This window comes from Pyxicephalus adspersus, chromosome 11, assembly GCF_032062135.1.
Source record: "Pyxicephalus adspersus chromosome 11, UCB_Pads_2.0, whole genome shotgun sequence".
NCBI classification, from domain to species: Eukaryota; Metazoa; Chordata; class Amphibia; order Anura; family Pyxicephalidae; genus Pyxicephalus; species Pyxicephalus adspersus.
Genome location: NC_092868.1, coordinates 28,720,345 through 28,732,991, shown reverse-complemented (window position 1 = coordinate 28,732,991; position 12,647 = coordinate 28,720,345). Strand labels below are relative to the sequence as shown.

Sequence of the window (12,647 nt, the reverse complement as noted above, 5' to 3'; positions counted from 1 at the left end):
TTTTTTTCTGAACTGGACAGATTTACACTAGGTCTTATTTTCAGGGTAGGTCTTATATTAGGGCAGGTTTAGAAAATAGTGCTAGGTCTTACTTTCGGGGTAGGTCTTATTTTCGGGGAAACACAGTATTTGTATTGGTCTGCAGACACAATTTACATCATGACTGTAGTTTATTCCAAGCTTTTATATACTTCATCTGGATTACCACAATCAAATATGTCAGCAAAGTCCTCTTTAAATGGACATGGACATTCAAAAGAAAATTTCTCTCTGCCATTGCTTGCACATGGTTATGTAACAATTTGATTGGTTGAGATCAGTGTATGTTATCCGTGTGTGCTATAAAGCACCACAAACATTTTTACTGATATATATATATAACAGTTCTGTATTTGTACACACTATTGACTTCTCTGTAAAATGTTCATTACTAATGGACTGCAGGTAGGCAGGAGAAGAAAAAAAAGATGACTCCTAGTGGGTGCAATGATTCTTCTCATGCTGGGTTCCCTCTGTTGGTCCACCACTGGCTATCCAAAAATAATAAAAAGGAAGTTTTCTTTCCTTAACTCAAGGTATTTTCTAGTGGCTAGGGATGAGCGAGAATGCCTCTGGCGGTCCTGCGAAAATTTCCTCAAACTTCCAATGGTTCCACAAAATTTCGCGAACTGATTTCAGAAGATCAAGGAAACTTAATTAATTAAATAAATCAGGAGGATTCCCAGAGCTGCATTCATTTATATGCAGCCTGCCGTGAGACTCACACTGTGTTCCTGGATCGAGAAACTCTATCCAGAAACACATGGTACAGGACTGCAACAGCAATCAGAGGAGCGGAGCTGCTTCGCTCCCGGTTGCTGTTGCTGCCCTGTACCTTTACTAGTAGTATGTGTTCCTGGATAGAGTTTCTCTATCCAGGAACACATGACTCCTGTGTTCTTCGATAGGGAAACTCTATCCAGGAACACATACAACTAGTAAAGGGCTGCAGGAGCAATTAGGGAAGCAGAGCTGACAGCTCCGCTCCCCTGATTGGTCTTGCAGGTCGCAAAAATTTTGTCTCGCCGGCCAAATTTACAAAGGCTGTTCTCGCCTACATGTTTGATAAGCGAGAACAGCCCAATTCGCAGCAAGACCGAATTTAATAAATTTGCTCGCTCATCCCTACTAGTGGCGAATACAACAGATATCATTCTTTCAAAGAAACATTATGAATATATTTTAAACAACAAAAAAGGATAACAACAGTACATGAAACCTTGTTACATACTTCCCAATTTTTCTCTAAGTATAAACTGTTTGGATTGAATACTTGTTGATCGAAATAATACCGATTAGAAACAGCTGATTGAGACCCCCCTCTTGCTGCAATCTTGCTTGTTCCTGTTTTGCTACTTGGCACCTGGTATGCTGTTTCCCTGGCTGCAGGGTCTATGGCTGTGGTGATGCTAACTTAGCAACGTTACTCAAATGTAAGCTTTGTGCTATGTGTATTGAAATTATTGAATTAGCATGGATGACATTATTTTTGATATGCATGTATATATCTTTTTCCCTTAGAATGTTTACCTCCTATACTGCTGAAGAAGCAAACTAGCATCTGCAAAACCCGTTGAGAATGAGAACTAAAATGTAATTTTGCTATCCTGTATGAATACCTCACCTCATTGGGTTGGGTTTTCTAGGAATAATTGCATGAAGTAGTAGCTTTTGCTGTTAGTGTTGCTATTTGTAATCACATATTTAATGTATGTAACAAAGTTTTATGTACTGTTTTTTATCCGTTTTTGTTGTGTTACTTATAAAATATTCAAAATGTTTCATTTAAAAGAACGATATCTGTTGCATTTGCCACTAGAAATCCCTATAATTAAGGAAATAAACGTCTGTAGAATGTGCTCTGGGGTGCCTTATTTTCAAAGGACCAATAGACCTTATAAAAGGGAAAGGTTTATTTACGGCTTATGTTATATACATATAATTTATAGGACAAATCGAAGACGGTAAGGGTATACAGGAAGGGAGCAGAAAGGGGTCTCAATCTATCTCTAGCACATGGTGATTCTCTCACACCACCATACACACCAGGGATGCAAGTCTAGAGCAAATCATATTGTTGATTCATTCTTGATCAAGAGGTCACAGACCCCTGCCCCCTCCAGGAAGACTAAAGCAATAGTAAACTGGTTTGGGCAGGAACTGGCCAAGGTGTTAATGATCCTCAGGCCTCCACTCATGGAAGATCAATCATTGTCTCTGCTCAGTAATCCTGTGATGGTTGTTTTAGGGATTGCATCCAGTGGGGTTTATAGCTTGCTTTCAAGGAGGCAGAATTATCCTTACATACAAGTCATTTTCATGTAAATTTTAGTCACTTCCAACAACTTCCCTTTTTTTCTTTTTGGATAGTCTAATATACAGGTGGTTCCTGGGTTACATAGATAGGGACTGTAGGTTTGTCCTTAAGTTGAATGTGTATGTAAGTCGGAACATGTACAATATTTTATTAAATGCAATTAGGACAAATGTTTGTCCCAACATTATTAAGCAGCATGGTGTCCGTTACTGTAAACAATTCTCACTGTGATTTATTCACAAAGAAAAAAAACTATGAAGCCTAAAAATTCATTCACTTCTAGAGCAAGCTGTGCTTTGATATGAAGAAAAAGAAACAACTGCAGAGTTTGTCTTGGTCATTAAATAGTTACAAGAAGTTGTAGAAGAGCTCAGTCTCAGCTGTGTTTAGCAAAAGATTTCTTCTGCAAGTCATCCCCCTCTCCTCACCTTGGTATCTCAGATGTCCTTAACTCGACGCGACTACCTGTATTGGAATGTGGCTTTATGTAATCTACTGAGCACTGGCACACCACTTTTGGCCCAGGGGAATTTGTATTATACACAAAATGCAACGTCTGCGCTCAGAAGTCTACTTCCCGAAGAAAATGTAAAACACTGAGGCAATAATCAATGTGCAGCCCTTTCCTGGCTGATACTTTTATAGAAAAAAAATTTTAGGTCTCCTCTGCAATAGAAATTTTATTTTCAGTGAGATTCTAAGCCAACGGGATGCAGAAGGCTGCAACTCTCCTAACCACTAAGATTATAAATGCACAGACTTTCCAGTATAACCAATTCTGGACTCCCACAAGCAATGTGCATCGCTCCCTCCACCTAATTCCAGACTCCAATGCCCTCCTGGCAGTGTGCAGGGTTTCCTCCATGTAGTACTGTGTCTATGGTAGGGACATTGGATTGGGGGCCCCATTGAGCGACAATTAGATATATGACTATGAATTGTAGTGCTGAGTAATATGTCAGCGCTATATAAATACTGTGTAATAGGCCTAGTCTACACAGACATTTTCCCCAGCATTTTACCCTGAGGCTTGAAAAGCCCTTGTTTGAAATTCCGATTCATTCCAATGGGCTAATCTACACCAAGACATTTCCTTGAGGCACGTTTATGAGCTTTATCTAGAACAGCGGTGGCCAACCGGAGGTCCACAAGAAGATTTGGGGGGGGGTGTCTGCGGCTCTGGTCGGTGGACCCCCAAGCAGAGTCAGAATGACCACGCCGGGGGGAAGCACCGGCCAGAGCTGCAGACCACGTCCTCCGTGCAAATCCCAGGCTCAGGGAAGTGAGTGGACTGTTTCACGACACAACTCGCCCACTATCCCATTGCAAGCTCAGATCTGTGATGGCAGAGTGGGTGGGTTATGCCAATATGACATCACTATGGGGGAGCTGGTAATTTTAGTGGTCCATGGGACCAAAAAGATTGGCGACTGCTGATCTAGAACACTGCTTGCAACATTTAAAAAATTAAGACGCAGGGTTAATAATGGAAAACACCCACAAACTTGGGTAAAAACTTCCATTGATTTCCATGGGGCTATTTTCCTGCATTTATGAGCTTTAGAAAAGCAAACGCATTAAAAAATGTGGGAAAATGCAGCATAGACGTTTTCCAGCGTTTTAAAGCTCAAATATTAAAAGTGCATAAAAACACCTAAACGCAGTAGGAACATTTACATGCATTTTTAAAAACGTCCGTGTAGACCAACCTAAATAATAATATGTAGTAATGGACTCCCCAAACACTGTGCAGCCCCTCCATCCTGTGGTGGGCCCAGCCTCTCCTCATGGAATACAATGCTGCCTCTAGCTAATACTGTGCTCAGGCTCCCCCTGGTATTGCCCCCTCTATCCCTGGCAGCTTGCAGCGCTCTCCCCTCACAGCCCGAGCTTCTTCCTTCCCTGACCGAGGAAACCATGACACAGCCCTCAGCTTCTGCTTCCCGGGCTGCGTCTAAACTCTGACAGCCCCGCCCACCGCTCTCATTGACGTCACTTCCGGCTGTTTCCGTAGGACGGGAATAAGCCTTTTCCATTTCCCTCCCCGGTCAGCGGCCCTGCGCGGTGTTCGGTGCTGACTATGAGAGGCGCGGCTTGTCCCAACCTGGTGTGCGGGGGGTGAATAGAGGACGGACATGACGGAAGCACCGCGGGCCTCATCCCTGGTCGGGTTCCATGGAATGGCCGGTGTGTCATCTGATCGCGGGAGAATAGAGTGACAGCACCGGGATTCCTGCTCACAGGTGAAACGCTGTCATGTGTCCCAGATGTGCTGCATGCACACGGCACCTTCCCTGCCCGGTGTTATGAGTATGGAGATTGTACATCAGGGGGTCATTACACCCCATTTATATGTCAGTTCCATACAATGAATGGGATGTCAGTGCTCCCCATACCATGGCCTGACCCGGAGCAACATACAAAGTGTATGCGTTGTCATAGCGTGTTAGGTTAACATACATTATTTTCATCAACACGCCTGCAAGCATGTGCCCGTCCCCCCTGCAATCACACCTTTGATATACAGAACACGTGTGCACCTCAATGTCCTGTACGTGACATCAGACGTGTGACCCCGCTCCAATATTGCTTTCCTTTATAAAATTCCAGAGCTGTAATGTTGTCACCAAGGGGGCTGATTGTACTCCTGTTTGACAGTAAGTGACAGGTTCTCTTTTTATCTTTTTAGACTACTGAACCCCCCTCCCACAGTGTCCAGCCCATACACTTCACAGACAGAAGTAGCTGATTGCAGATTGCATAGTACAGCTTCCTAGGGTTTGGTGTTCTGGATACCCTGAACATCATTGGATGATGGCCTGGACCAGGGGTGTGAAACTCTGGCCCGCAACGCCCTTTTTTTTTGTCCCCAAAGGAATCCTAAATATGAATTGCAGCTGGCCCCCTGCTGCAATTAAATAGCCCCGCTACTACAACTCCCAGCATCATTCAGGTCTAGACCAGCGGCCTCCCTGCCTATGGCCATGGGACTGTTTTATACACGCAGGGAATTGTAGCGGTGCTGTTTCAGTGAAGAGGGAGTTCCAGCCACTCATAACATTAAGCCCCGCACTGGACTGTTTTCTTGACGCAGGGAATTGTAGTAGCGGTGCTTTTTCAGTTTCAAGTTTGGTCCGTGACTTAGTTTTTAATTTTGGCCCACTGTGTATTTGGGTTTGACACCCCTGGTCTGGACGTTTCAGTTCTATCAGAAAGAATGAGACCTTCTAATGCTAACATGTTAGAGCAACAGATTTCATATACAGGAAAACTGGACCCAGGGTGGTCAGAATAAACACACAAAACACAAACCTGCTGAGTATATAATTAGGTGATTCAAAAAGGGACCCAGACTTTTTTATTATGTGTCAGCATATTCTCCATATTCTCTGGAGAAAAGGAAGTGATGGAGAAAGTATCACTGAGGTTATCCAGCACATACATAATCAGTGCTCAACCTAGAATTTTTTTAAAGCTGGGTGTGAAGAAAATTGTAGGTGGGTTGTGGCCCCTGTATTGTGACACAGCTCATCAGTAACCACCCAAAAACTTTTGGGTGGTTGCTGAAAAGTGCCTGGTGGTGCTCCTAGCTAAAAGGGGCCGGGGAGAACACTGAAAATGCTTCTGAACAATACCGGGGGCTCTATTAATAAAATAGAAAGTCTGACCTTCCCTGGTGGAAATAAAACACTTGGAACTGGAGGGATTTCCGATTCCCTGCTTTATAAATAGAGCCCTTAAGTGTTTCTGATGCTCATACATCATTGGTGTCCCCTCACACAAGCAGCCTAAATTTAGATCAGGCAAAAACTGAAGCAGACCCTCATTAAGATTAGAAGGTTCTTTCTACTTACCCCTCCCCAACTTCCAAAATACAAATAGGTTTAAAAGCCATTGAAAAAAAAAAAACCTTGGCTCAGTTTTTGATGTTTTAATGCAGTGGGACAGCGCACTGCACATGAATTTTTCAAGCGTTCAGCTCTCTCTTGAGTCATGTCTATTCTCTCCCTAGAGTCGTCCATGCCTCCTAGAAGATTCAAAAGCTGGGTCGTGGTATTCTTCCTTCTTTGGACAATCTTATTTTATAGATATTTTTAAAGCTATTTGTATTTCGGAGATGGGGGGCCTATGAAAAAATCAGACCTTCTGTTTTCGTGGTAGGGTGCACTCACTCCAAACTAAACCTGTCAAAACTCTGGGCAATAAAAACTATACAATGTATGGTACGTAATGATTAAAATGAAGAAGCATGGGTGAAATGTCATATTAATCCAAGGATCCGGAGATGTGGACAGCTGAGTTTAAATGCAAAGGTTGACCCTTGCTGTAAAATCTGATCCTAAACCCCCTCCTGAGACAATAAACCTATACTTTCAGAATTTGGAAGCTGCTAATGATAACCTCTACTTCCGAACATGCTGATTGCCTGGCTGTCATACTAATCCAATAGTATCAGCACTTTCTGGGCGACTGACTTTTTTTTTTCTATCCATGTGCTTGTTATGAGATGCTGTCTGAGAAAATACTGAAACCAAAGTTAGAAAGTCAGCAATTCCTTTCTCAAATTTTTACCCATTCTAGGTCAGTGGTGTCTAGCTTCAGTCCATGAAAGTCACATACAAGCAGTCAGCATGGTTTACAGGATGGTGAAGAGGTCACCACTTTGCTGCGGGGTACCTAGTGGACATTTGAACAGATAGAACCCTAAAATAGTTTGATTGCAATCACACAGTATGAGTTGGCCGGAATTGTCATTATTTATGTAACTGACATACTACAAATGAGCTCCTATAGCTCTGACCATAAACACATCCGTATGCCTTTATGGATTGCACTTAATAACGTCTGGGTGTTTTACCTTTTTTTTCCACTATTACATAACACAAATTTGAAAGCAGCTCAGATAAAATCATTTCCACTGTCCTAAATAGTTGCAGATTTTTGTCTCCTCTAAATGACAAGTTCTCTTTAAGGAAAATAGCTTACATTGTGTGAAATACAATATAGGATTTTCATGGTATAATTGTCACTATATACTTAACCCTATCACATAATGATAAATTACAATCAACCCATTGTTTATTTGGTGGGTAAAGTTTGCTCTCATTTTGGTCTTGCCAATCTGTCCACTGCCTATTTTCCAGTGTGCTTGGGGTTCAGAGTTGGGTGGGAAGTTGAGGAGAAAGATGTGCACGCATAGGTGTGTAATCCAGGTAATAAGCAAATGTACATCATGATTACTATCAATTGTCATACCATGATTTACTGTGAAATCATTATATTACTGAAATTCTACCTTCTAATTCAAATTCGAATTTAGTACCACACCTCCCATCTTTACCCAAGTTCCTACTTCTCCATGGTGGCACTGATCTTCTCTTGTGCATACACCCTTGAGCCAAAAATGATCAGCTGTGTCCGTGTGCCCAGAAACTGTCCATAGACCTTATTGGTGTGCTATTTGTGGGGATGTATGGGTTATGTAAGAATATAGAAGATTTTGGTCCCATGGATGTAAACACAAGGAGGAGTCCTTGGCAAAGAGAGGTAACTAAAGGGAATTGTGGGGGATGGTGTTCCACTTTAGAATAGGGGATTAAGAATAAATTGAGTGGCAATATAATTGAGAAAAAAATGCATGTTTTCAATAATTCTAATAAATATGTCTCATTTTTGTTTTTAGGGAAGTGGGCTTGTATGAAATGGAAGCTAATGCAGGAGAGGAGAGCATTCACTTTCAAAGCTATCCTTTTGATTTCCTAGAATTCCTTAATCACCAGCGCTTTGAACCTATGGAACTGTACAACCAACATGAACACACTAAAGCTGTAGCTGCCCTCCCTTGTACTTCACCACAGTATGATTATACCCACCAGAATAATAGTATTCAGGTTAGTCCTGCTGGCATTTCTAAACCTAAAGAATTCAAAGTAGAACTTCCCTCCTCTGTGTCTCCCATTAAAAAATCAGAACCTGTACAGTTGCAACAATACAACGCCCAGCCTTCAATCTCCAACGCACAGGCAATCTTTGACGGAACAATTAACTCACAGCAGTGGGGAATTGTTGATCTTTCTAGTCATCAGCACCTTTTCAACAACTTAAAGCGCTCCTTACCAGTAACACAGCAGGTGCAAGCTGAAGAGGAAACAAAGGACGATAAAAATTACTTTCGCCGTCTAAAGTACCTAATTGATCGTCGCTTTCCCTGTACTGTTTGCCAGAAGTCTTTTAAGCAGTCATCACATCTAATGCAGCACATGCTGGTTCACACTGGGGAGAGACCCTATGAATGCAATGTTTGTGGACGTACTTACAATCATATCTCCAGCCTCATAAGACACAGGCGCTGTCATAAGGAGGAGACAGGTGTTGACATAAACAGTTCATTGGTAAACACAGATGTTGAGACCGCGGCTGCAGCTGCTGTAGTGGCTGCTGCCACAGCTGCAATGTCAGCTCCTCAGGTGGGGTCTGGGGAAGTGTCTGTAGCTGGGACAGAGCAAAATGTAATCATGCAGCAAGATGGTCCCTTTACTTGCAACCTGTGTTGGAAAGTGTTTAAAAAGCAGAGCCATCTTCACCAACACCAGATTATACATACTGGGGAAAAGCCTTTTACCTGTAACATATGTGAAAAAAGTTTCAACCGTCGTGAAAGCTTAAAGCGCCATGTGAAGACACATTCCAATTCACTGAAGGTTCAGTGTGAGGTGTGCGGCAAAGCATTTCGCGACACTACTTATTTATTAAAGCACCAAGCTACTCATACTGGCGAACGACCAGATTACAAGTGTGATGTGTGTGGAAAATCATACGCTGCTCCTCAGAGTCTTTTGAGGCACAAACATGTGCATGAGACCAGTCTTTCATTGCCACAGGCAATAGTGCAACAGCAACAAGCTATTAATATGGATGTAAAGGAAGGAGTTACAGCATCCCCTTATGAGACTACAACTCTTCTTACCACAGACGTTGCCCAGGCCGACCAAGCAGCTATCAGCGTTATTGAAAGAATTGGATCTGTTTTTGCTCAGCCTTCTCCCCGTAGACAATCATCTCTCTCAAGTAATGTAAGCAAAAACTTCTGCTGTAATGTATGTGGACGTGGATTTGGTAGGCGAGAAACCCTAAAGCGTCATGAACGGATCCACACTGGTGAGAAACCACACCAGTGTTCAGTTTGTGGCAAGAGGTTCAGAGAATCTTTCCATCTTACTAAACATCATGTGGTACACACCCGTGAACGTCCCTACAAATGTGAACTGTGTGGCAAGGTCTTTGGCTATCCGCAGAGCTTGACACGCCACAAGCAGATCCATAGACTTCAGTTGCCTTGTACAGTACCAACAGGATCTCTGCCCCCTGATCGACTTACTTTTGGATGCACAGATTGTGGAGAAAGGTTTCCAGACTCTTTTCACCTAATGAATCATAAAGAACTACACATGAATGAAAAGCCCTACGTTTGTGATACTTGTGGAAAATGTTTTGGCTTCATTGAAAACTTGATGTGGCACAAACTTGTCCACCAAACAGCTACAGAACGTCTACTTCCCAATTTAAGTCAGTGCCAAGAAGAAACAGAAAGCAATCAAGCAAACTGTATGCAGAATAGTCTTACAAATGAAGTAGTCCCAAAATCAATAGCAGCAGCTGCTCCTAGTGGACAAGTGAATTCCACTTCTGATGAGCACCCAATGATTCCTAGTGGTGAGAGATTTTCATGCAGTATTTGTGGTCAGAGTTTCAAGCACTTCTTGGGTTTAGTAACCCATAAATATGTACACTTGGTCAGGCGCACTCTAGCTTGCAATGTGTGTGGGCAAAGCTTCGCGGGAGCATATGACTTGCTGCTTCATCGTCGCAGCCACTTGCAAAAGAGACATTTCTCATGCTCTTTATGTGGTAAGCGCTTCTGGGAAGCAACATTGCTCATGCGCCATCAGCGCTGCCATACAGAAGAGCGACCCTATAGGTGCACTATTTGCGGACGTGGTTTCTTACATTCATGGTATCTTCGTCAGCACAAAGTTGTGCACACTGGTGAGAGAGCATACAAGTGTGCCTTGTGCAACAAACGTTTTGCCCAGTCCTCCAGTTTAGCAGAACACCAGAGACTACACATTGTGGCACGCCCCCAGCGATGCCCAACCTGTGGTAAAACGTTCCGTTACCGCTCCAATCTCCTAGAACACCAGAGAGTGCATCTTGGTGAGAAGGTTTACCGGTGCGATCAGTGTGGTAAGAGTTTCTTCTACATTTCATCAATCTTGCGCCATCAACGATCTCACGATGCAAAACCAGAACTTCGTTGTTCGTGTTGCCTCAAACTTTTTAAGGATCCAAAATATTTCAGCAAACATGTACAAGCCCATCATGGTGGGCGTCCCTTTAAATGTGGAACCTGTGGTGAAGCTTTCAGCAATACATATGGATTGAAGAAGCACCGATATGCACATAAAATGGAGAAACTCACTGCAGTGGCAACACTTGTTGAAGGACAGAAGACTTCGCAACCAACAGTAACTTAAGCACATTTTATAAATCATTTCCTTTTCTCCCTAAAATGTAAATACAAAGAAGTTAATGTGTTCTGTAATCAGCCATGTGGTTGGTCCTATTTTGCTTTTAATAAAGAATACCTAATATTTAACTGTAACACTGGCTAATCAAACTTTCAGGCATTAACAGTGACACAATATATGTGAAGCCAATCAGATATGTATTATCTGTAAATAGATGCAGTGCTTACCTGTACTAGGTTTAACAATATCTAATTGTTCTAGTGTTTAAAGTACCTACCATAATTATATATCTTCCACATCCTTAATTAAATTCATATTATGAGTTGCTTCTTTCTGATTGATATGAAGCACAGTGATGACCATTCCTATGCTTTATACGTCAATTGGTTACAAAGGGATGCATAATAGTATTACTTTATGTAATAACAAAACCTAAGGTACTTTGTTTTTTGGAACATTTTATATGCATTACAAATGGAAATCTATATGAGCTCTGAATAAAGAGGTATACTTTAAAATAAAAACCTAATCCTCCTCCCAATATATTGACCTAAACTGACCCACTTTCCCTCTCCACAGTGTACTACTTATGAAATGCTGCATCTATACAATACAGCCCTTTCCACTTCTATAAGCTGTTTTTTTAACAAAGATAAGAAAAGACAGAGCCCCGAAAAAGTGAATGGTACTGTACTGCTTAGGAGCAGGCACAAAAGCAACATTTCATGTGCCTGAATCCCAGTAAAAACCAAAATATTGAGGGGAATCATGAATTAGTGTAGGTCAGTATGGGATGTAATGTCACTGTCCTTAGCAGCACATTTTGAACTTTCTTTGGCTCCTCTGCAACTAGTGAGTTGGAAAAAACAGAAACTTCTAGACTCAGACATAACTCACATAACTTGCTTCCTTTTTTCTCCTTTGACACTGTTTTGATCCACCGTCACGGGATGGAGAAATAGTTTTTACGACTAAGTAAGGTCTGGCTGGAGTAACTCCACTCTAAAAGAAGGGTTTAAACAACTGAATGAGCAAAGGTAAAGAATGTACATTCTGCTTTGAAAGGGGGGCATTACCCTTTACTTTTTTAAAACCTGTTGACGCACCACTGGCAGGTCGAGGAGTGTACAGGTCATATACCTAAAGCCCAGGACACTGGTATATAAATATTGGTCCATCCTTTTGTATAGCCTGGCTTCCACTCATTTGAGTTTATTGTAGAGTAGTAAAGACTTACCTTCAAAGTGGTGAGCCATAATAAGTCCTAGGGGGTCAAACACTGGACCCAGAAGTTTGTGTATTTACATACTTGCAAAGCCTGAGCTTCAGAATTATTATTATTTTTAGGTGGGGTTCTACAAAACAATTTTAGGTGGAGAGCATATCTGCAGCAGAATTTCATTATCTCTGGGTCAAGTAGAAAAATATCTCCGGCATGAAACTAAACTGCAAAATACTCCATAAAAAGCAATTTTGTACATTCACCTTGATATGGATGTCATGTGCTGCAGATTATATGGAGCAACTGTTGCATATAAATTCTTTATTATTATTATTACACAGTATTTATATAGCACCAACTTATGCAGCGCTTTACAAAGTCCATAGTCCTGTCACTAGCTTTACTCCAAGGGGGCTCACAATCAATGTCACTACCATAGTCATATGTTTTTAACCTCCCTATAATTCTTAGGCATAACTCACCGAAATATGTCCAATATTTAATAATATACTTTAAATAAAAAAACACAAAAATCTGGTAA

The 12,647-nt window shown here is 41.7% G+C and overlaps 1 protein-coding gene across 1 annotated transcript; it reads left to right on the top strand.

Annotated features, from left to right (window-relative positions):
• Window positions 1–4,366: 4,366 nt before the first annotated feature.
• Window positions 4,367–11,018, top strand: ZNF865 (zinc finger protein 865). Its single transcript, XM_072426358.1, has 2 exons — window positions 4,367–4,599; window positions 8,040–11,018. The coding sequence occupies exon 2, from the start codon at window positions 8,059–8,061 to the stop codon at window positions 10,888–10,890; it is 2,832 nt and encodes a 943-aa protein (XP_072282459.1). The 5' UTR covers window positions 4,367–4,599; window positions 8,040–8,058; the 3' UTR covers window positions 10,891–11,018.
• Window positions 11,019–12,647: the final 1,629 nt, after the last annotated feature.